General features: G+C 55.6%; 2 protein-coding genes across 4 annotated transcripts in view; one reads left to right on the top strand and one right to left on the bottom strand.

The window, feature by feature from the left end:
- The window catches only part of LARGE2 (LARGE xylosyl- and glucuronyltransferase 2), a 30,078-nt gene extending 14,514 nt beyond the window's left edge, over positions 1 to 15,564 (bottom strand). The window contains exons 1-2 of one of the 2 annotated variants that reach the window (XM_068161474.1): positions 15,486 to 15,564; positions 7,809 to 7,960 (exon numbers count right to left, since the gene is read on the bottom strand). The gene's annotated coding sequence lies outside the window, so the exon portion shown is untranslated. Of the gene's footprint in view, positions 1 to 341; positions 380 to 7,808; positions 7,961 to 15,485 lie in introns of those variants that run through there. The other variant, XM_068161476.1, reaches the window with a different exon arrangement.
- An 82-nt stretch (positions 15,565 to 15,646) lies between these two features.
- PEX16 (peroxisomal biogenesis factor 16) lies at positions 15,647 to 23,127 on the top strand. 2 transcript variants are annotated; one of them, XM_068161472.1, is made up of 11 exons: positions 15,647 to 15,836; positions 15,976 to 16,011; positions 16,298 to 16,374; positions 17,588 to 17,721; positions 18,020 to 18,126; positions 18,599 to 18,679; positions 20,197 to 20,349; positions 20,714 to 20,786; positions 21,086 to 21,205; positions 21,408 to 21,472; positions 22,590 to 23,127. In XM_068161472.1, the coding sequence occupies exons 1-11, from the start codon at positions 15,674 to 15,676 to the stop codon at positions 22,646 to 22,648; spliced, it is 1,068 nt and encodes a 355-aa protein (XP_068017573.1). In that variant the 5' UTR covers positions 15,647 to 15,673; the 3' UTR covers positions 22,649 to 23,127. The 2 variants fall into 2 exon arrangements, with proteins under 2 accessions (XP_068017573.1, XP_068017572.1); XM_068161471.1 differs by having other exon boundaries at positions 18,596 to 18,679.
- Positions 23,128 to 23,703: the final 576 nt, after the last annotated feature.

The raw sequence follows: 23,703 nt of genomic DNA, 5'->3' as shown, positions 1-23,703 counted from the left end.
CTCTTGTCCTGTCACTACCTGTGAGAAGAGACCAGCACCAGCCTCTCCACAACATCCTTTCAGGTAGCTGTAGAGAGCAATGAGGTCTCTCCTCAGCCTCCTCTTTTCCAAACTAAACAGCCTCAGCTCCCTCAGTTGCTCCTCATAAGATTCATCCTGCAAACAGCACATGAGCTTTAAAGGAGCTAAGTATCCCTGTTTCCCTACTGCCCCAAACACCACCAAACTGCAGAGAAAATCCCAGAAAGCTGAAGATCTTCCTGGGACAGCAGTCAGCTGCACCTCAGTTGGGCTCACTGTCCTGCACCAAGCTCTCCCCAGGCCCAGAACATTCTCACCACACACAATCCTGCTGCTCTGAGAGTTCAGCCTTTTGTTCTGCAAAGGTCACACACTGAAAAGCCATCTTCTCCTGCAGAAGCACAGCACGTGGGGAAGAGAAGCTAGCAGTCTCTGAAGGGTGTTAGCTGAAGCTCCAAGCTTGGCTGAAACAGACTTCCGTCGCCAGGCTGTTTCCTTCTCTCCAGAGGAAACAAGCAAGTTCAGGCTGGGTTTGACACTGGAACACGCCTCACTGCTTACCTCTCCACGTCTACAACCTCAGGAATGCATTAGGGAGCAACTCTTCTTGGCAGGGACTCCTGATCACAAGGCTCTGCTAGACACAGTCTGCCACTACAGCCAGGCTCCCTGTCCACCACCGGGCACGGGATTCAGCTGCCCAGCAGAGCCCCAGCTGGAGAGAGGGCTGTGCAGGGCGCATGTGGGAAGTCCAGTGCCAGGGCAGAGCATGCAAGAGTTGTGTGGGAGGCGAAAGTCTGCCAAATAGCCTGCAACACTTGCAAGTTGGACAGCTGCATTTAGCCACAACTCTCAGGCAAGTCAAAAGGTGGCCACCCAGCTAGGGACATGGCCCCTAAGCGTTCTCACTCCTGTTAGACCCAAGATGAAGCTGGGAGGTTCCATCTGGCAATAACCTTCAGCCATGTGTGTTGGAACACCAGGTCAGCAGAAGGCAGCTGCTGGCTTGCACTCCTCTGCATATGTTGCATTTGTCCCTCACTGCAGCAGGGGACCAGCAGGGCAGACCCTGAAAGCTTGTTTGTGAGCAGAGCTGCAGCACAGCAGGCATGCTGCCCAGGACACTCACCCAGACCTGCCAGCATCACCTTGGGCTAGAAGTAAGGATCACCCCTCAGGGACCAAGTCACTCCCTGCCAGCAGGAAACACCTCACCCATGAGCTGCACAGCCTTCCAGCATGGCTCTGGAGCAGACCACCTTCCCCCAGTGCTCAGCCAGCCCTCTGCCCACAGTGCTCAGGGCAAAGGAGGACCCTGCATGTCCTATGCTGGTCATGGTTTTTCCTGCACTTCCTGGTGGGGTGCACCAGCAGGTGACCCCAGTGCCTCCTTGCACCCTGGTACCCTGCCAATGTGCTGCTGAGACTCCCAGCAAGTTCACAGAGGAGATACCTGTTTAACACTGCTCCAAGGTTTACCTTCCTTGACTGCAAGTTGTTCAGTGGCAGGGGATACTTGGCAGGTGAAGCATCAACACTGACTGCCCTTTTTCTGAGCCTGATGGAGCATGAGCTGCTCTGACACTAACATGGAGGCCACAGAGTCCCGGATCAAATCCCTTCCACATGCCCCACGGTCAGCACAGCTAGGCAAAGGAGGGACCCAATCTGTGCACTGTGCAGGAGCACTACGAGGGGCAGGAGGACCCTGCCTGCCTCTTGAAACAGAAGAGGAGCAGCATTTGGGCTGATCTCCAGGTCCCTTCCCTCCCTCTGCTGGGATTAGGTTTCTAGTGTCTGCATTTCTGCTGACTGCAGCTAATGGCAGCTCTGAATCCATTAGGTTCACCGTGTCCTGCTCGCCGGATCTGCTCCGGGCATCGATACCTGACCATTCCTGACGCTTCCCCACGCTTCCACTGCTGCAGGCTTGCTGCAGATGGCAGGTCCTGGGGTCAGAGCTGAGCAGGGTCAGCAGCCAGGAGCTCCTGCTTCTCCCCAAGGCAGTCTGCAGCAAGCTCTCTGCCAGCTCCAGCTCTGCCATCAGTGCACCCAGCAGGCACCATGCCCCACACAGCAAAGTGGTGAGAATGTCAGCCTGTGAACTCCTGATGTCAGCCTGTGAACTCCTGATGTCTTAAGTTTCCAGCTAGCAGTGCCTACAGCAGTGACTGACAGGAGACCTAGGCACACCCCCCCCCCCCCCCCCAGAACTCTCTGCTCCCTTGAAAGGCTCTTAACCTGCACCGGGAGCTGCTCCCCAATGGGACAGCAGGGGAGACCATATCCCAGGGCAGACAGAACACTGGAACAGGCTGCACAGGGGGCTTGTGGAGTCTTCCTCTCTGGAGATATTCAAGACCCAGCTGGATGCATTCCTGTGTGACCTGGTAGTGGTGATCCTGCTTTGACAGGGGGGTTGGACTAGGTGATCTCTCAAGGTCCCTTCCAGCCCTTAACATTCTGTGATTCTGTGACCAGATCTAACTCCCTACACATCACAGAATCACCAAGGTTGGAAGAGACCTCAAAGGTCATCAAGCCCAACCTGTCACCCAACACCTCATGACTACTAAACCATGGCACCAAGTGCCACGTCCAATCCCCTCTTGAACACCTCCAGGCATGGGGACTCCACCACCTCCCTGGGCAGCACATTCCAATGGCCAACAACTCTCTCAGTGAAGAACTTTCTCCTCAAACATGTGGAGTCTGCATTCTCTTATGCAAAATTAATTAGCTTAATTACAGCAAAAAAGGGAGTCAAAGGGACTCCCAATGACCCCAAACCAGCATTCTGCCTGGCAAAGTCCTCAAGAGGCACGACACCGTCCTCCCTGCCACCTCTGAGCAGGTGCCAGGGGCACGGCTATGCGCCAGGCCCTCCGGTGCCTGCCATGTGCTGTCCCTGGCAGAGCTGGGGAAGTGTTCTCAGCTGAATAGTTATTGATTGGAAACTGCAGTGTCCAGAATGCTCAGAGCTACTTGCTACCTCATGACAAGTTTTGGACAGGCACAAAATGCTTTGTTTTCCAAGCAAAAGGGGAAGGGGGAGGGGGAAAGGTGTCATTTTGCATTGTTTAGCTTGAAACTGAGCTGTGCTACATTTAAAAGAAAAGACAAAGAGTCTCTCAAACTCAGCTGTGTTGGTTGTTCTTTTTTATCTCCAGCTTTTCACTTTGGGCACTAAATCAAGCAATTCATTATTTGTTAGGCTCTGCTCTCCAGACAAGCAGCAACCATCACAGAATCACAGAAGCATTCAGGTTGGAAAAGAGCCTCAGGGTCACCAAGTCCAACCAAGAACCCTGCTCTACAAGGGTCACCCCTAAACCATGTCCCCAAGCACCACATCCAAACCACCTTTAAACACACCCAGGCTTGGTGACTCAACCACCTCCCTGGGCAGCTCACTCCAATCCCTGACCACTCTTGCTGTGAAAGTTTTCTTCCTAATGTCCAGTCTAAACCTACCCAGCCACAGCCTGAGGCCATTCCCTCTTGTTCTGTCACTAACTACCTGTGAGAAGAGACCAGCACCAGCCTCTCTGCAGGTAGTTGTAGAGAGCAGTGAGGTCTCCCCTTAGCCTTCTCCTCTCTAAACTAAACAGCCCCAGCTCCTTAAGTCTCTCTTCATGAGGCATAGGGCCGGAGCAGCTCTGCTGGAGCAGCTCCACTGAGGAGGGTGTTGGCGTTTGCTGTGCTGCAGGCTCCTTTCCAACCTCAGCTCAAGCTCCCTCAAGGCCAACAGGTGCAGGGCCCTGTGCAAGGGAGGGCAGGTGCCCTACCAAAAAGGCAACCCCCTGCCCTAGTGGGCAGCAGTTCAGGATACACAACCAAGAGGTCAGAGTCACTGTTTGGAGGGCATGCCAAGGGGCAGGGCTTGCCGTGCCAACTGCCCTTCAGAGCGCAAGCACGTCACACCAAGGTTCCTCGCTAGTCCCACCGGTACCTGGCCGTGGAGTAACTCTTCCAGATGTCATCTGTCACAGTGCTGAACTCTCCCCCAGCAGCCACAGCAGCACCAGGGAGCCAGGCACACACACGGGGCAAGGAAGAGAATCCCTTCACCTCCCCTGTGTGAAAAGCAGGAGAGGCTGAGGCTCCCCGAGAGACAGCGCTCACAGATGCAGCCTGGTGCCCCTTCCATCAGGGACTAGCCCAAACCTGGAGCTGTGCTCAGGCAGCCTCTCCCATGTCTTCCCTTGCCCAGAGCTATTCCTGGCACTGGTGCCTTCAGTGCCCAAGCAAGGCTGAAAGCAGAGCTCAGGGACAGAGGAATGGAACAACTGCACTATAAATAGCAAGCCAGGATGGCTTAAAGCAGGCTCTAAAAAACCCCAGCAGCAATAGTGCCATCCACTCAGGGTGCCCTGGGCATTTTGTAAGGCCTGAAGCAATACCTGAGCTATAGAGAGGCTTACAGATTGCCCACAGGCTCTGGCAGCAGTGTGGAGGAAGAGATGCTGGTGAGGCTAAGAGACTACAGACTCATCTGGAAAAAAAAGCATCCGGGGCATTTGGCAAACTGGAAATGAGGTAGCTACTGATGGGGGTAAAATTAATGAGGTAAGGTAGATCCCAGAGGGGAGGCAGTTGCCAAGGTCAGGCAGTGGAAAGGAGAATGCTCCCAAGGTCCTTGCTGACCATTCCCAGCACTCCTCCTCTCCTGCTGCACCTTCTATTCCCATCCTTGGAACTGCTCACACTGCTGAGCTAAACCTGAACTCACACTCTAAAGGGCAAAGGCAGGGATAGCTCAGCTCAACCAAGCAGCAGATGAGTGGCTTAGGACAAAAGCTCACAGTTCTGCAACCCACAGCAACCTCTGTGCAGTGTCCAGCTTGCCCCAGGGGTGGGACAGAGGCATAAGTGCTCAGCTGATGAGCTATGACCATGAGGGACAAGTTCCCTTCCTGCCTCCAGGAAGTCTTATCCTACCCACCACACCTGTCCTCCCCACTCCTTCTTCCAGACTCAGTGCCTCCATCTGGGACAGCAAACACTCTGCCTTTCCCCTCACCCTGACAGCATGTGTCCTACAAATGGATCTCACCCTCCACAGATCACAGGATGTTAGGGGTTGGAAGGGACCTCCAAGCCCCCTGCCAGAGCAGGGCCATAGGATCTAGCACAGGTCACACAGGAGCACATCCAGATGGGGCTTGAAAGTCTCCAGAGAAGGAGACTCCACAACCTCTCTGGGCAGCCTGTTCCAGTGCCTCTCTGACCCTCACAGTGAAGAAGCTCCTCCTCATGTTGAGGTGGAACCTCCTGTGCTGTAGTTTATATCCATTACCCCTTGTCTTATCACAGGGTGCAATACAGCAGAGCTTGTCCCATCCCTCTTGACACCCAGCCCTCAGATATTTATAAACATTGATTAAATCCCCTCTCAGTCTTCTGTTCTCCAGGGCTCTCAGCCTCTCCTCACAGGGCAGTGCTCCAGTCCCTCAGTCATCCTGGTAGCTCTCCATTGGACTCTCTCCAGCAGATCCCTGTCCCTCTTGAACTGGGGAGCCCAGGACTGGATGCAATATGCCAGGTGTGGCCTCACCAGGGCAGAGTAGAGGGGGAGGAGAACCTCCCTGGGTCTACTGGACACAATGAGGGTAGGACTGGCCTCACACAGCAGTGCCAGGCACCAGCCTCCCACTCTCAGCAGGGTCCTGAGCTCCCAGCGATGCTGCAGCGTGGCTCCGTTGGGCAGATGCTGGGAATAAGGGTAGAGGAGAGAGAAGCTGGAACCATGGCACAAAACCTGCATGGAGTCACCCAGCACACAAACACAGGGAATACAAGGAAGCTGTTGCTTCCTCTGACAGAAGTACTGGTTTTGTCACAACAGGAAGGCAGAGCTCAAAACAGCCCAAGCCCAAAATGCTTTACAGCTCCTGAAGCACCAGAACCAGCCAGGGTGTGTGAGAAGGAAAGACAGCCAGTGCTGACTACAAACCCACCTTGAGGATTGCAGAAGCCCACAGCTCACTGCCCTCCTCCCCCAACAATTCTCTTATCATCCCTACATCCTCTGCACAGCAAACAAGAGGAGAGGTAGAGGTCTTGAGTTTGGCTAAGTTTCCACAGCCAAACTTCTGGGGACAGAAGCTCGACAACAGAGTGAGCAGGATGTGAGCACCCATTGAAGGAGAGGATTAGTAACCCCCTAATCTGCACATTTTGGAGGCTAAGGACTTTACTGCACTCTCTAATTAAACCACAGAGATTGCCAGAAGGAGGAGAACAAGGAGGAAGAAGGAAAGGAAGCAGCAGCTGTGCTTAAAGGCTGTTCCTTGTGGCTTAAATGCAACACAAGGGTCACTGGAAGGGATGTATTTCCACCTCAAGTGCTTTATGCCAGGGCTGCTGAGCACCCTCTTGCCTCCCCTGATACAATTCATAGCAGGGCTGAGGGTAGGATGGAGGGAAACCTGCATGATGTCCTGGGGGTGGCAGAGGAGGGAGCAAGGGGCTGACAATGCATTACCTGTGGCAGCCTCACCTGGCTGGCCATAACTCACCTCCCAAGCCCCTCACTCCTGGTAGACAACACAAGTGCCAGACCAAGTCTGTCTCCACTTCACAGACCTGTCTGCACAGAAGGTCCTTGTTCAAGTGCTTATCTGGCTCCAGGCTGGGGAGGGGCAGGTGCCTTGCTGCCCTGGCACCCAGGCAGGCTGCTCAGCTCCGTGCTGGGCTCTTTTGAGGCTGCCAGGTGAAGGAAACTTTCCTGGCACAGGTAAAGAGGGAAACCTTTTACTGCAGCCCCTGACAAACAAAGCAGGGCAAAGAATGGCTCCTTTCCCTTGAGCTGTGTTCAGGCTCGTGTGCCTCTGCTGAGAGGAGGCAGTAAGCAAACCCCAGCTCCACTCCTCTCTGCTGGCACTTCAGCACACAGTGGGAAAACCTCACCAGGACAGCTACCTACACAGTGGTGACAGGAGCTCTCCGGGCTGCAGCACCCCACTGCCCCCACAGCACGGGCAGCAAGGCAGCTGGTGGCACAGCTGGGAGCAGGGTGGTGGGGAAGGGCCTCCCTGCCCAAAATGCTCTTGCCTCCGGCTCTGCCCCCACCAGACAGAGGCAGGGGGTGTGCATGTGGAGGGGCAGCCTGTCACTCCAGCCTCCCTCTCTTCCCTTGCTCCTATTCTTTGGAATTCCTCTCTTCTGATTCCTTTGTTTCAGCCCTCAATGAACAGGAAGAAAAGGGAAGGAGCCTTGACAAATCCGATCAAGGCGCAGACACGCTGAGGCTCCCTCCTGCCGGCATGCCAAGCCCTGCACTAATGAGGGGCAGGGGAGAAAGCTGTGACCACTGAAAACAGTGGCCCCACACAAACACTTGCTGCAGGGGATAGAGGGAAAAGCAGCTGCCAGGGCAGGACAACTCCTGCACAAGCTGCCAGCTTGTTCTAGTTTGTTCTAGCTCCTCAGCCCAGGCCCCGCTCGCTTACTGCCCACTATGCTAGAAAGAAGCAATAGACTGTAGCAGCGTTTGGGGGGAAGGATCCAGGTGTGCACACTCAAGGGAAGTCCATCTGGAACAGCCATGGAGGTGAGACCACACTTTGTCCCAAGCTTCCATACAGGGAATCTGGTCTTTCCCTCCAGTGAACTGGGCAAGTGTTGTCTTCCCACAGGTCCCAAACACTCACGTGTCTAGAAGAGAGGAAACCCACAGAGGCAAGACCTTCTGCCATGCAACTGCCAATTTGGGTAGAGAAGCAGTAAGACAGGAAGGGTTTGAGTACATGTAAGCCATCTACTTAACAAGCAAGATAACTAACCTTTGAAGGCTGCCAATGTTGCAGGGGTACAGCTGGAGAAGCTGGCAGGGCCCGGTGGTGGCTGTGAGGACCACCCTTTAATCAGGGATTTTCAGCTCCAAGGGCAGATAACACATTTCAGCATACCTGAAGTTTTTGGAGCTTGCTGTCACCTGAAACTCAAAAGACAAACAGTCATGTGAATTGCTGTTGCATAAGAGAGCTCTGGGGACAGCCCAGAGTGTCAAAGGCCAGCAGCACCCAACACCTTGGTCCTGTCCCTTTCCTCCAGCCCGTTGCAAAGCACAGTTCAATGTCACCTTTGGCTACCCAGACAACCCCTGGGAGAATCTCTGTGCGCTGCATGTCCCTGGTCTCAGATCACTGCACTGTCCTGTAGCACATTCCCCACCCACACAAAAAGGACTGTACACGTGTCCCCAGAAGGGCTGGCAAAGCCACAGCCATCGTGCTCCACGGCAACACATGTGAGTCCTCACACTGATCTTCAGCAGGACAAGGAGCTGAGGGTTCCTGGCCCCCTCCCAGATATGACAACAGCAGGGCTCAGCTTGTGAAGCAGTGAAGGGATTAACGACCACGTCCAGTAACCTGAGCCTCTGTGACATACCCTGGGCACTCCCAGGAGGGGAGTCAGGATGAATCTGTCCAGATAGATGCACAAGAAGGATAAAGGCAGAGTAGAGAAGGCAGGCCAAAACCACCACACAACTTGGGCTGCAGGGAGCAGAGCAGCCTGCACGTCACAGCTCCTCAGAGGAAGAGGAGATGCTCCCCCTCTGTTGGGATCTTACCAGCACACCCCTTTCCTCCAGCTCCCATACCACACAACTGCAGGCTGGAAGGGATGAGCCCTTCTCCCAAGGAGGCTACAGGAGTTATCACCTCCTGACTGGCAGAAAGTACAAACCAGAAGCAGAGAGCCATGCAAGCAAGCTGGGGCAAAGGAATCAGAGTGGAGTCAGGAGTTTAGATTTAAGTCTCCTCTATCCACACATCATTGTTCCGAGATCCAGGAGGAACAGGACCTTCAAAGCAAGTAAACCCTACCAAAACCCATCTTCCTGGCAGGTCCCACCTGTTTTAAAACCCCAGGGAAGTGTGCAGAGTGCTGGGTACCAGCCCTGCTGCACCCCTCTGTGAACCCTGGGTCAGCACAATATGAAACAAGCGAAACATCAACCCCAACAAGGGCTGGAAAGAAGAAATCCTTTACAACAGCTGCTACCTGCACAGCGAAACTCAGCAACTCCACCGAAGAAGTACAGCACCACAGCTGCTCAGCAAACCCCTCCTCCACCACCAAAGCTGGGCACTCCCTGTGCTTTGTGAGTCTCCCTACAAGGTGGCAGGCAGCCAGTGAGAGGACACACATGGGCAGTGAACAGACACCTATCCCCTCCATCATCCCTACTCTGCTTGTCTCCCACATCAGCCAAAGGGGTCTAAAGGGAGAATCTCAGATACTTATGGAGCAGAAGGAACAGGATATGAAGCAAATCTGCCTGGAGCACATCCCTTCTGCAGTCACAACCCTCCCTTCGGTGCTACTTAGGGCCCTGCACTTTCAGGGAGCAGTTCAGGTAAAAGCCAAGCCCCCGAGACCCACCTGAGAGAGGAAACGAGCTGCCAGCCACAAGACCAAGTAGCTTCCACAGCAAAGAGCTGGAAAAGCAAAGATACCTTCAGCAGGGCTAACACTGCATGTGCCTGCTGCCACTCAGGGAGGTCCTTGCCAGCGGGCACGGCCACCGGCGGCGCCCGGCAAGCAGCCTGCCCCCGTGCACATGGCCAGAGCCTCACCTCCAGGGTGGAGCCCATGTCCCACGGCTGCAACCCAACACCCCCTGTATCACCAACCTGCAGCCAGCCCTGCAGCCCGGCGAGACCCACCTCCAGACCTACTCCCTTCTCCAGGTGGGGCCAAGGGAGCTCGGGTGAGGCAGGTCAGGATCACAGACTCACAGACTGCTAGGGGCTGGAAGGGACCTTGAGAGATCAGCCAGCCCAACCCCCCTGCCAGAGCTGGATCACCTACACCAGGTAACACAGAGCTCATCCAGGCAGGTCTTGAATATCTCCAGAGAAGGAGACTCCACAACCTCCCTGGGCAGCCTGTTCCAGTGTTCTGTCATTCTCACAGTGAAGTATTTCTTCCTCCTGTTTCCATGGAACTTCCTATGCCTCAGCTTCCACCCACTGCCCCTTGTCCTGTCATTGGGCATTGCTGAGCAGAGCCTGGCTCCATCCTCTGGGCACTCACCCTTTATGTATTTATAAACATTAATGAGGTCAATTAATGAGAATCCACAAGCAGTTGCCCACCTCACCCCAAAGCATTTGCATCACTCTCCCCCTCAGCTGCATCTCTGCTTTGGAGCTGTTTCCATTAACCCAGGCCACCAGAGTACTGCACGTCCAGAAGTTTTTTCCAGCTGCATCACATGGTTATTAAAAGATAAGGCCTCTCCTGCTCAGCCCTTAGCACAAGCAGATTCAGGACATTACAGAAGAGACTGCACATTGCTAATGAATCAGAGAAGGGAGTCATCCAAGGAACAGTCTGGGGCTCTAAATGGCTTTCTGGAAAAGGCATCTGGAGGCAGGAGGCAGTCACTGCCTCGCAGCAGGGCTCTGCACACATTGCCAGACGTGTTGTTCCTCCTGAAAAGCCAAAAAGAGACTCTCTCCTGAGATGCCAGGCTTTGGCTAAGCTGAGGGCAATGGCACCCTGATGGAGAACAGCAACAAAATGCCTCCAAGTCAAAACATGCACTAAAAGGCCCTTAATCTTGTTTGACCTGAGTTTCCCTTCCCCTCAGACTACCACTTCAAGCAATGGACCTATCAGCAACACTTCAGGAATTCAAGGACTACACCACCAACATCCCCTGCCAGCTGCTGCCTTTCCAGGCCTCAGAAGGGCTGTCAGAGATCAGAGGTGCAGGCTGCCACCACCAGTGATGACACGCTTGGAGCCTGGAGCACTTCATTGCCCTTGTATCCTCTTTTGGACAGAGACTTGGAGCTATCCTGAAAGGTGCTGGTCTCTAGTGTGGTATTGTGAGTGAATCAAGCCTTCCATTCTTGGCAGGGCTCATGTGTCAGGGACTAAAATACTCCCTGGCCATGCCTCTGTCTACAGGTTATTTGAAGCAAGTGACAATTTATCCCCAGCTCTCCCAAAGTATTGCCTGAGCTCATCCAGAAGCAAAGACAAGACAGCCACAGCACAGTGCAGGAGCTGAGCAGAGCAGGAAGGGATGCCCCGAGGAGACAGAGACAGAAAGACCATCTCATCCCACACCAGCATAGCCAAAAAGATCCACATCGCTGACTTCACACAGCCAGGCTCCTTCCTTGTTGGTGGTGGGAGGGCAGCAGGAAAACATGTTTGGGGAGAATACCCACTTTCCCCCCACTAGCAACCTCCCAGGACACCATAGAGCATTTGTGTACTGCAACTGTTCTCCCATATTCTGCTCACCAGCTCCAATGCTGGTAGGTGCTGCTAAGAAGACACCCTCACCCACCTCAGCACTCTGCAAGGAATGTTTTGGGCAAGGCTTACTTAGGGTGAGCTTCCTCCCAGGCATGGCAGCGCTCCACCAGGTGTCAAGCTCCCCAGAAACGGCGTGGTCCCAGCAGAGTGAGATGCTGGCAGCCAAGCAAACTGCACTTCAACACTGTACCCACTCCTGGGCTGGCAGAGCATTGGATTTTTTTGGTTTGCTTCTTAGCCTACCATTAGTGCTGAGGCTGCACCTCTCGTCACCAGAGCACAGGAACTATTTGGCCTCAGTTACAGCCAGTGGATTTCCAGTAAGCAGGAGCCCTCAGCACCCCGCACTGACAGTAAGTGCTAAGAAAGGACCTCCTCAGAGATCTTTCCAAGTACAGCCAAGAGAGAAAACAGCTCCTCAAAACCAGCCTTCCACCTCCTACTCAACCCCACCACAGGCACCATAAGCCAAGCCTTGCCCAGTCTCGTGGGCTAGCTGCTGCTCTGACAAGCCACCCTTCCTCCAGTGCTCCCTTGCAGCGTTTATTTACCATAAAAAGGCAGCATGGTGCTGTTCAAACTGTACTCCAAACTCACTCACTGCTGGAATAAGATGAAGAGCAAGGGAGACAGGACAGTGGGTGGGACAAAGAGGAAGTGCCTACCAAAAAGCTTCTCATTCAGGGGCAGAACCACATGCTATGCTGTTCAGAGTAGTTTCATAGTTTCATAGTTTCATAGTTTCATAGTTTCATTCAGGGTTGGAAGGGACCACAAGGATCATCTAGTTCCAACCCCCCTGCCATGGGCAGGGACACCCCACACTAGATCAGGCTGGACAGAGCCTCATCCAGCCTGCTCTTAAACACCCCCAGGGACGGGGCCTCGACCACCTCCCTGGACAACCCATTCCAGGGTTTCACCACTCTCATGGTGAAGAACCTCCTCCTCACATCCAGCCTGAATCTCCCCACCTCCAGCTTCATTCCATTCCCCCTAGTCCTATCACTACCTGATATCCTGAGAAGTCCTTCCCCAGCCTTCCTGTAGGCCCCCTTCAGATACTGGAAGGCGACAATGAGGTCACCTCGGAGCCTTCTCTTCTGCAGACTGTACAGCCCCAACTCCTTCAGTCTGTCCCCATAGGAGAGGTGCTCCAGCCCTCTGATCATCCTTGTGGCCCTTCTCTGGACACGTTCCAGCACCTCCACATCCCTCTTGTAATAGGGGCTCCAGAACTGGACACAGTACTCCAGGTGGGGTCTCACCAGGGCTGAGTAGAGGGGGAGGATCACCTCCCTCGACCTGCTGGCCACACTTCTCTTGATGCAGCCCAGGATCTGATTGGCTTTGCGGGCTGCAAGTGCACACTGAGAGCTCATGTTGAGCTTTTTGTCCACCAGCACCCCCAAGTCTCTCTCCTCAGGGCTATCCTCCAGCCAGTCACTGCCCAGCCTGTATTTGTGCCTGGGATTGCCTCGACCCAGATGCAGGACCCTGCACTTGCTCTTGTTGAACCTCCTGAGGTTGGCTTGTGCCCACCTCTCCAGCCTGTCCAGGTCCCTCTGGATGGCCTCCCTTCCCTCCAGCATGTCTGCTGCACCACACAGCTTGGTGTCATCAGCAAACTTGCTGAGGGTGCACTCAATGCCACTGTCCATGTCCCCCACAAAGATGTTGAATAAGATAGGTCCCAGGACTGATCCCTGAGGGACTCCACTTGTCACTGGCCTCCACTGGGACATGGAGCCATTGACAGCCACTCTTTGGGTGCGGCCATCAAGCCAGTTCCTTATCCATCTAGTGGTCCACCAATCAAACCCATGTGTCACCAGTTTGGACACCAGGATGTGGTGTGGGACAGTGTCAAAGGCTTTGCTCAGGTCCAGGTAAACGACATCAGTTGCTTGCCCCTCATCTATTAATTTTGTCACCTGCTCATAGAAGGCCACCAGGTTGGTCAGGCAGGATTTGCCCTTGGCAAAGCCATGCTGACTGTTCCCAATCACCTCTTCACTATTCTTTTGAGCGAGTAGTGACTCCAGGAGGATCTGTTCCATGATCTTTCCAGGCACAGAGGTGAGACTGACTGGCCTGTAGTTCCCTGGTTCCTCCTTCTTGCCCTTTTTGAAGATGGGGGCAATGTTTCCCCTTTTCCAGTCTGTGGGGACTTCACCAGACTGCCAGGACTTTTGAAATATAATAGAGAGGGGTTTAGCAACCTCATCTGCCAGTTCTCTCAGCACCCGTGGGTGTAACCCGTCGGGTCCCATGGACTTGAACACTTTCAGGTTCTTCAGATGATCACGAACCTGATCTGCACTTACAATGGGCAGTTGCACTTACAATGGGCAGTAAATGGCAGTAGCCCAAGGACTTTGTGCATCAGGCTTCACCTCTGGCTGAAGACAAGGTGTCTTTGGCAGTCTCCTAGGCAGCCAGCTCTCAGATTGCTGTCTGGCAGAGTGAGAGCTTCTCCTTCAAGGAGAGCAGCTCCAGCAGTCTGCACTGGATATGCCCCTAGAGTCACACCAACAGCACACAGCTACCCCTAGCAAGCTGTGCTCCAGATCTCTGTCACCAGCTTCAAGTGCTATCTCACCCACCTTGGTGCTTACACTAGCAGCTCAGCCACCGTGAAAAGCAGTGGAGCTCACAGGTAGCACTGCATGTGAATGGAAAGTTGGGTCTAATCCATGTGATTCTGATTAAAAAGGTTTGTTTAGTGCCAGACTTCTTGCCAGCCATATCTCGTGCCCCTTTTGAACTCAGCCTGCTGGAAAACAAACCCTCAGGGGAAGGGGGGAGAAGAGGGGAGATCAGAAAGAATAAAGTGCCTGCCCATGCAACTGTAATTCTTGCAGAGGAAGCTGCAGGCACACACTGCGTCCATTGTGTGGAGGTAACTGGACAGGAGGAAGGAGGGGCAGCTTGGCAGAGCTCTATTGGCACTCGAGAAACCTGTGCGAGGCCGCGAAACACCCTCCTCACCCACCGCAAAGGTTCAGCGGGGAGCCACGCAGCCCTGTCCGTGTGAACCGCTGCCGATCTTTGCACCGCAAGGTGTGCCGAGGGCTCAGGGGACACTGGGCAGGGTGGCACTGGCCAGGCAACCTCAGCGCAGGGTAACTGTCCCGGCAGAGCAGGAGGCACGCTCCGTGCAGCCCAGTACCACTCGGCACGACTTGTCGGGGGGGTGGGGGTCGGCAGTGCTGACATCGGGTTTGAGTCTTTCCTGCAACAGGCGGCAGCCGGACGGGTCCCGCGCCGCTGCCTCCCGCCCCCGGAACGGGGATTCGTGCCTAAGAGCAGCAAAGACCGGACCGTGACTGTGGCTCTGGGGGCAGGAGCCGGGAACTACGGACAGCACGGCCCTGACCACCTTCCTTCGGCACCTCTGCTCCCTCCTCAGCGGTCCGTCCTTCCTTCCTTCCCTCCCCTCTGAACAGACACGTGGACAGACACGGCCACGCAAGGCAGCACACGAGGTTGGCAGAGCCCTGTCCCCACGACCCCCGTCCCCAACATCTTCCAGTCCTGCCCCCATAGTCTGCTCGGTCACACCTTGCGCTTCCCCAAACGAAGCCCTGGGTCAGTTGCAAAGCGCCGGCTCCTCAGTGCCTGCCACGGAGCCACCCATACGCGATCCCTGGGTGCTTATCACGGCCACCCCCGTCCTGGGGGGGTACACAGGCCCCCCTGGCTGGGACAGAAGCTCCTGCACTTCGGTCCTCGCTGTGTGACGATGCGCCAGACACCGCTCCAGACACCCACGCTCACTCCCCAACACCACCGAGAACTTTTTACCGGTGCCGCCAGCAGACCCAGTCGCTTCCCGGAGCGACCCCACGCCGGCTCCCCGGGGGGCGGCCAGCGCTCGCCACACCGCCCAGGAACAGCGCTGCCCCCCGGCTCCTAGGCCTATAGAGCGCCAGATCCACGCGTGGGCCGACCCTTGCCCCGCTGCAGCGCCCGAGGAACGGATCCCTCTCGGCGCTCCCCCAGACTGACCCACACCCCGGCTTCTCACCCTGCGGCAGCCACATTCCCCACCTCGGGACATCCGCAGCCCCACGCAGGTACCCCAGTCCCCACGCAGACTCCCCTTAACCCGCACAGAAGCCAGGCACCCCCAGCTCTCCTGCCAGCCTGCGTTCCTCCCATCCGCCCCGTACCTGCCCGGCCGCCGCCGCCGCCGCTCCTTTAATCCCCCGCCCCGTCGCCCATCGGCCGTTCGGCGCTCGACTGCGTCGCCTGCTCCGCTCTGCTCTGCTCGGCTGGGCTGGGCTCGGCGGGGCGGGGCGGAGCGGGCGGAGCGCGCAGGCGCAGAGGCGGCTGCCGGAAGTGCGCTGCCGTGGGAGCCATGGCGGCGGCACCGGCTTCGGCTTCGGTACTTGCCCGCGGCGGTGGCCCCGTGGCGCGGCTGCGCCTGCTGTGTCAGCGCTACCAGGAGTACGTGAGACGGCACCCGGCTGCTACGGCCCAGCTGGAGGGCACCGTGCGCGGCCTCTCCTATCTGCTGCCAGGTGCGGGATGGGGGCGGCCGGGCCCTCGCTCCTCCAGCCGGGGCCTGGGTAGGGTCCCGCTCTGGCCCTGACCCGGGGAGGTGCAGGGGACTGGAGCCCAGCGGGGTGCCAGCTGGTAGCCGCTCTCCTTTCTTCCCAGGTCGCTTCTCGGACTCGCACACGCTCTCGGAGCTGGGTAGGTGGGCAATGGGGAGCCGGCGGAGGGGCTGCGGCTGTGCCTTGGTGCGGGTGCCCGCGGGGCTGTTCCCCACACCTCTTGGTGGTTTTCTTTCTTTCTTTCTTTCTTTTTTTTTTTTTTTCCCCCACGACTGGCTGCATTCTCTGTCAGCCTATGGGAGGAGGGATCTGCAGCTCTTGCTGCCCTTCTTCCTTCATCCCCTCCCGGGGGCAGAGGCAGCAGTCCCAGTTTGGTTTGCATGCTGTGCATCCCTATCTGCGGTGTTCTTCTTTTCTTTTTCCAGTGTACTCTGCCTCCAACCTCCTAGTACTGTTAAATGACTGGATCCTACGAAAGGAGCTGCAGCAGAGCCTGCCTGTGGTAAGGCTTGAGTGTGTGGGAGCAGGATTTGGGACACATGCTTTTTTCCTTGCAGAAGCTTTCAGGGTGTGTATACAGAAACTAGCAGGTCTCTGCTGTGGCCTCACTTTGCTGGCAGGTATGTAGAAGCCAGAGGCAACGTCTGAGTGTGGGTAAACAGCAGGCCTGCCCCATAGCCCCTGGCTTGAGGGAGTGGCTAGATCATTCCCTGGACCACAGAAATCAGGCCCTGGCTTGCACCAGGAGCTCCACTGTTTTTCTGCAAAGCTCAGAGGCAAGAGTGTTGCTGCATAACCATCATTGTTTCAGCTGAAGCTCTTATCCCATCCCTCAGACCCTTCCTTTGCATATCCTACTGAGCAAAGCAAACAAGCACCTTGCTTCTGTGTCTTTCATGCAAGAGCCCCAGGCTGGCTTGCAGCATTGGTTAGCTCCTTTGGGGGATGAGGAGGAGGGTGCTTTTTCCAGCCAGACCTCATCTGTTGCAAGCCTGCCCGCTGTGTGGGCTTGGATGCAGGCAGCTCTCTGCCTGGAGAGTCAGGTGTGTAACAAACAGAGGCTTGCTCCCCTGGTTGGTAAAGGTCAAAGTGAATTTCAGCTGTATTGTCTTTTGTGATTCTTTTCAATGGGTCAAAGCCTGTGGCTGACAGCATCAGCAAGTTCCCACCTCCCCCAGCAAGGGGCCTGGGCTGTCTTGGGGTTTGTGGCAGCTACCTAGACTGATGCTGTACTCAGCAGCCATTCACTCTGGTGTGACTGTGGACTCTGGGTCTCTTTCCCTCTACTGCAAGCATTCTCCTTCATCAACTTTAACTGAGGAGGAGCTTTGTCATGTACTCCAGCCCTGGGACAAGGAGGAGGAGAGGGTTTTGTTGTGGAGTTCAGGCACAGTGCCCCAATCCAGGAGACTGACCTGCAGTTGGGGTAGAAGGCAATCCAAGACAGAACTGTGGTGTTCTCCCTGTTTCTTGAGTGGTATCTCTGTGGTACTGTGATGTCTCACTCTGCCCCTGCTTGGAGATAAAGAAGTGGGCTTGTGCACAGACTCTGGCCACAGCAGAGGCACCACTTTTTATTGCTGGGGCTGTGACTTCCAAGGCCATCTGGTGCTTTTTTTCCGATGAGTCCCACCAGACTGGGCTGTGCTTCTGCCCTGTTTAGCTCCCAAGCAGAGCCTGCATCCTCTCCTCCTGCTCCCCTCTGTGTTTTGCAGCCGCTGCCCCAGCAGAAGCTGTTGACCTGGCTGAGTGTGCTAGAATGCGTGGAGGTCTTTGCCGAGATGGGGACAGCCAGGGTGTGGGGGGAGATAGGCCGGTGGACCATCATTGTGCTCATCCAGCTGGCTAAGTAAGTGCTGTGGGCCCAGGGGAAGGGGCAGTGTGTGCTTGGAAATGGGATCTGGAGGGGAGCTGGCCATAGCCCAGGGGAAAGGCTGAGCAGGACAGCTGCTTGTCCCTGTGGCTGGGGGAGTTTGGAGCCCCATGGTGTGCTGGATACTGTCCCACGAAAGGGCTCGCTTGCTCCTCCTGCCAGTTGCCCTGAGCAGGCCTGAGTGTTTCCCTCTTCCGTGGAAGCCAGGTTTCCAGCACAGCTGGAGCCCATCTCCGTAGCCTGGTACTGAAGGCTTGCATGTGTCTGCTCACAGAGCCATCCTTCGGCTCCTGCTCCTGCTCTGGTACAAAACTGGCATCCAGACATCGCCTCCCATCGTGCCCCTGAAGAGGGAGCAGCAGCAGCCTCTCCACCCCCAAGGTGAGCCCACGGTGCTGTCGTGGTTGGCTTGGCCACATGTCTTGTCCTGCTAGGAGTTACTCATCAGAGCAGTGGCTTGGCACAAAGAAATGTAAGGGTTTTATCAGTACACAAAGCTGAGCTGTGCTGAACTTCCCGTCCTCTGCAGAGCACAAGTTAGCTTAGTGGCAGCCAGGGTTGTCCTGCAGTCTGGAAGGAGTGTGTGGAGGAGTCTAAGCCTGGAATCACTGGCTGAACTGCATGCTCCCTGGCCAAGCTGCCTGTGCCCCAGTCTGTTCTGATGGTGAGGAGAGAGATCCTAGGTGTGGGCCGCTGCAGATGTCGGGAGTCAACCTCTGCGTGGTGTTAACCCCTTCAGGATGGTTTGGTTTGCACTGGATCTAACTTTCAGTCTGGTCTCTGGGATGCAGTGTGGGGAAGGGTGCTGCCAGCTCCTTGGGAGCCTGACTGCTGTGGCTGTTTTCTCCAGCAGACATGGAAGGCAGCTCCTCAGGGAAGGATCAGACCTACGTTGGCAAGCGTTCCAGCCGCGTGGTGCGCTCTCTCCAGAGCAGTGAGTAGCTGAGCCTGTGCTCTGTCCTTGCCTGAGCTGTTTCTACTCCGTGCCCTTTATGTGCTACTGGGAGTGGGCAGCACAGGGCAGAACCTTGTGCTGGGGCATGTCTTGCCAGTCGTTGGGTGCTGTGAGTGGGAGGATATCAAAGCAGCAGGGATTCAGGCACGTGCTGCAAGGTGTTTTCCCAAGCGAACTGGCTGGAGGGCCGAGCCCAGAGAGTGGTGGTGAATGGTGCCACAGCCAGCTGGCAGCCAGGCACTAGTGGTGTGCCCCAAGGATCAGTGCTGGGCCCTGTGCTCTTTAACATCTTTATTGATGATCTGGATGAGGGCATTGAGTCCATCATCAGTAAATTTGCTGATGACACCAAGCTGGGGGCAGGAGTTGATCTGCTGGAGGGTAGAGAGGCTCTGCAGAGGGACCTCGACAGGCTGGACAGATGGGCAGAGTCCAAGGGCAGGAGATTGAACACATCCAAGTGCCAGGTTCTGCACATTGGCCACAGCAACCCCAGGCAGAGCTACAGGCTGGGGTCAGAGTGGCTGGAGAGCAGCCAGGCAGAGAGGGACCTGGGGGTACTGGTCAATGGTAGGCTGAACATGAGCCTGCAGTGTGCCCAGGCAGCCAAGAGGGCCAATGGCATCCTGGCCTGCATCAGGAACAGTGTGGCCAGCAGGAGCAGGGAGGTCATTCTGCCCCTGTACACTGCACTGGTTAGGCCACACCTTGATTCCTGTGTCCAGTTCTGGGCCCCTCAGTTTAGGAAGGAGGTTGACTTGCTGGAGTGTGTCCAGAGAAGGGCAATGAAGTTGGTGAGGGGTTTGGAACACAGCCCTGTGAGGAGAGGCTGAGGGAGCTGGGGTTGCTTAGCCTGGAGAAGAGGAGGCTCAGGGGTGACCTCATTGCTCTCTACAACTACCTGAAGGGAGGTTGTAGACAGGCAGAGGTTGGTCTCTTCTCCCAGGCAGCCAGCACCAGAACAAGAGGACACAGTCTCAGGCTGCGCCAGGGGAGGTTCAGGTTGGATATTAGGAAGAAGTTCTATACAGAGAGAGTGATTGCCCATTGGAATGGGCTGCCTGGGGAGGTGGTGGAGTCGCCGTCATTGGAGGTGTTCAGGAGGAGACTTGATGGGGTGCTTGGTGCCATGGGTTAGCTGTGTGGGTAGGTTGGATTGGTTGATGGGTTGGACACGATGACCTTGAAGGTCTCTTCCAACCTGGTTTGGTTTATTCTAAATAAAGGTTTATTCTATTCTAAAAGCGAGCTGCGTGGCGGAGACAGTCTGTCAGCGTGGTCATACTTCGAGGAACGTGGATCTTAGAGGAACCTCTCCCTGCTGTCATCCCTCTGGTGGAGGCAAGCTCTGAGGGCACTGGTCAGCCACAGCCCTCGCTGTGCGTGCAGCTCTTCCAGCTTTGCCGTTTCACACCTTGGAAGGCAGCGGGGAGGGGTGCAGGGAGGTGCCGTAGGGAAGCGTTCTTTGTGTTTGTGACCTGATCTGCTTGTTTCAGCCCCATCCCTGCATTCCCGGCACTGGGGGTCGCCGCAGCAGAGGGAGGAGTCACATAGCCGAAGAGCAGAGGAGATGAACCAGCTTCCCACCCCTCTGGGTCTCCAAGAAACCATCGCAGAATCCCTCTACATCACCCGCCCTCTGCTCCACCGTATCCTGCGCTGGCTGCCTGCGGGCTCAAGCCGCAGCTGGGTGCCGGCAGAGGGGGCTGCGGGCTCGGCCCTGCTGCCGGGCAGTGCGGCACGGGGCTGCTCTCTGCTGCTGCTCCTCTGCTTAGACAGGGCCTCGGCACTCCTCCCTCTGTCCTTCTCATAGCCTCTCCCCCTTCCCCAACCTCAGCCGCTGGAGTTGTAGGCACAAGCCCTCCAGCCCCTTCTTTGGACCTCCCCAGCGCTGCCTTAGAGTGTATTCTCCTGCAGCCAGCAGAGCTTTGCTGGTACCTAGCAGACCACTTGTCTGCATGCCTCTTGTTACATATCTCTGTTTCTTTCCCTTCCTTGACTGTGTGCTCCTAGTATTGAGTTTAGGAGTGTGGGGCCAGAGATCTTGGAAACCCTGGCTCCTCTCAGCAGTCCTGGAGATCTCAAGGTCAGTCAGAGGAAGAGTCTTTGCGGGTGTTTGAGGTTGGTGGTGGCTGTGAGCTTCACAGTTCTCCCTGTTCCCCAATTCTGGGCCGGCCCAGCTGAGAGAAACAAGCACAGGGGCTGGTCTTTAGGTGCAGGGTGCACACATTTAGGTGTCTTCTACAGCACTTGCAGTGCTCCCCGTTCTGAGCTGGTGCAGCCTGCACTGCATGCAGCTTGGAACAGGGGGCATTTCCAAACCTGCTTTCTTTCCCCTGCTGGCTGCTGTTGCTGTGGGTTAGCTCTCTGCCCTTCTCCTTCCAGCCTGAGCTTGCTGAGTGATCTGAAGGACCTGAACCGGCGCGAGCGGGCGGAGCTGAGGCGAAGAACCATCCTGCTGCTGTACTACCTGCTGAGATCTCCTTTCTATGATCGATACTCAGAGTAAGGGGCCCTTGATGGGCTTTAGCTCAACGTTTCCCTTGTAACAGAAACAGTGGCAGGGGACTGGGTGAGTGGATGCTAAGAGGTCTGGCTGCCTGAGACCAGGTTAACCTGAGCCTTTGTGTAAGAGTCGCCGCTGCTGTTTGTGCAGCTGGGGCAGGAGCTGCGCTGCTTGACTCGTTCCTGCTCTCTCCCTTCCTAGGGGCAGGATCCTCCTCCTGCTGCGCTTGCTGGCTGATTATGTGCCTGGAGTTGGCTTTGTCACACGTAAGTGGGCCCCACTGTTTGATACATCCCCATCTCTGCTGGGGGGAGAAAAACCGGGGGGGGGGGAGGGCCCATGAGCAGAACGTTTTGTCAGTTGGTTTCCAACTCAAGGAAGGTACTGGAATGGTTAGCACTGCTTCACTCCTGTGGTGATGCTTGGGTTGTTTGAAACTGGAACAGGAAAGGATGAATTGCTTCCTGGCTCCCCCATAGCTATAAACCTCTGTGTCCCCTCCCAAGCTGCAGAGCTCAATCCCTGCCACCTAGGCCTGGGCTCCTGGGCTCTCTTTGCACCGCTGCTGGCACAGCAGAGCTCTGGCTTGCAGCCCTATTTCTGAACTCTTTTTCCCTGATCCTCAATCTGCAAGGGGTACAAGGTGCCTAAAGGTATTGACCCTGGCAGGAACTGATTGTAAATCAAAGGCCCTAACCAGGTCTGTCTTCTAGTCCTTCACCAGAGGATCTCTTTGTTAAAGGCCAGAATTCCACCTCCCCCTTTTCTTTGCTGATGTGAAGCCTTTTGTGGAGTGATTCACAGCAGTGATGTGGCATTAAATCAGCCTGGCATCAGGGGATTGTCCTCTCTTTGGGGAGGTCACAAGGCTGGCTAGCTCAGGAGCTGCTTCCTCCAGTTAGTGATTTCAGAGAAGCTTTGGAGCCTGCATTAAGCCATGTGCTACATAAGCATTTTCACTCTACAGCAGTTGCTTCTGTGTCTGCACCTGCTCATTATTGCTGAGTTGTCTCTCCTCTTCCACGTGCCACAGCAGTGTCCTCCTGACTCACTACATGCACTGTGCACCTCCCTCCCCTCTGGAGCTTGGAAATGTCAGCTCTGAGGGAGCAGTGTCCCACACCATGGCTGTGCTGGGCTTGTTTCACACACTGCTTGGTCCCACACTAAGCTCTGGCACCACACCCCAAAGCTGTCTCCCTTCTTGGCAGAAGTAGTTGGTTCTGCTCTTGGGTTCACCTGAGTTGAGTGCCTGGAGATGTGGGGTTGTTGGATATCCTAATAAGGGGGGTGGGGGGGTGAAGGGGGGAGTGTACCCTGTGCATGCACAGCTTCAGATTCTTGCCTTTTGACATGTGTGATCCCTTTCTTCTCTTGTTTCAGGGCCACTGATGGATTACTTGCCTGCTTGGCAGAAAATCTATTTCTATAACTGGGGCTGATGAGGAGAAGATGATTATTCTCTGCTAAGATCATGGGTGGACACTTCTAAGGAGGGCACCCAGGCTGGGGGAAGGGGTGTTGATAATGTCCAATTTTCAGTTAAACTACCAATGAGAAGCTCCTGTTCTGCAGGGCATGGGGAGGGGGGGTATGGAACCTTTTTTAACTGATCTAGCTGTGAGTGATGGACACTACATGTGTGAAGAGACCCTGGCCACCTCTCTCTCTCTCTGGACTGTTTGGTGGCTGCAGTGATGGTGGTGGGATGGCCTCTTTGTTTTTTAAGCACTTGATTTTTTTTCCTCCTTTTGTACAGCTGCACTATAATAAAGCCAGGCAGGGGAGTGGATTTTTGGAGAGCATTGTCTCCCACCTCGTGGCACTGAGGCTGACCTGCAGCCTGCTTGTGTTGGCCAGTCCTGGCCTATCATGCTTGGAGCGGGCTTGTCTGTCAAATAAACTGACTGAAGGGAAAGAACTGAGCCGAAGGACCTCTCCCTCTTTGCCTGGGATCTTTGTAGCTGGTTGCCAGCAGCTCTCTCCCTGGCAGAAGGCACAGCTTCTGCAGGTATGCTGCCCTTCAGAAGCCTTTTGCACTGGCCTGTCAGGCAGGGCCCCCACATGTTGCTCAACTCATGCCTTTGAAGCCTCTGATTCCAGGTGCCTGGTTCACTCCCCAGTTTCCTGGGGTTCCCCTGGGGGTACAGAGAGCTGCAGTTTGCAGGCTGCTCTCCTAGCACCTAATGCCTGTGGAAAGGGTTTGCAAAATGGCTGCCAGCCAGAGCCTGTGGGCTTGGCCAAAGGCAGAAGAGAAAATAGAGGCTAATTCGCAAGCAGTGCTGTGCCACACTCCATAAAGGGCCCAGGAGAAGCCTGGACAGCCATGGCCATCTTTTGGTACCTGCTATACTCAACTCAGTGACAGCTGAGGCATCAATCTGCTCAGTGAGCTGCTGTGGAGGCTTCCTTGGCCAGAAGAAAGGAGCAGCAAGCTGGTGGCACTGGATTTCCCCACAGGCAGCTGCAAGCTCTCTGCAGAGCTTGGAAGCTGGGA

This window comes from Melanerpes formicivorus, unplaced genomic scaffold (genome assembly GCF_026170545.1).
Source record: "Melanerpes formicivorus ecotype bairdi unplaced genomic scaffold, bMelFor1.0.p_v2 SCAF_58, whole genome shotgun sequence".
Lineage (NCBI taxonomy): Eukaryota > Metazoa > Chordata > Aves > Piciformes > Picidae > Melanerpes > Melanerpes formicivorus.
Note: the sequence above shows the minus strand (reverse complement) of the source record. Positions and strands in the feature narration are given on the sequence as shown.

Coding starts and splice junctions, on each gene's coding strand:
- PEX16 (XM_068161471.1), top strand. CDS start 15,674: ATGGCGGCGGCACCGGCTTCGGCTTCGGTACTTGCCCGCGGCGGTGGC. Junction 15,837..15,975: donor CCTCTCCTATCTGCTGCCAG/GTGCGGGATGGG, acceptor CTTTCTTCCCAG/GTCGCTTCTCGGACTCGCAC. Junction 21,206..21,407: donor TTCTATGATCGATACTCAGA/GTAAGGGGCCCT, acceptor CTCCCTTCCTAG/GGGCAGGATCCTCCTCCTGC.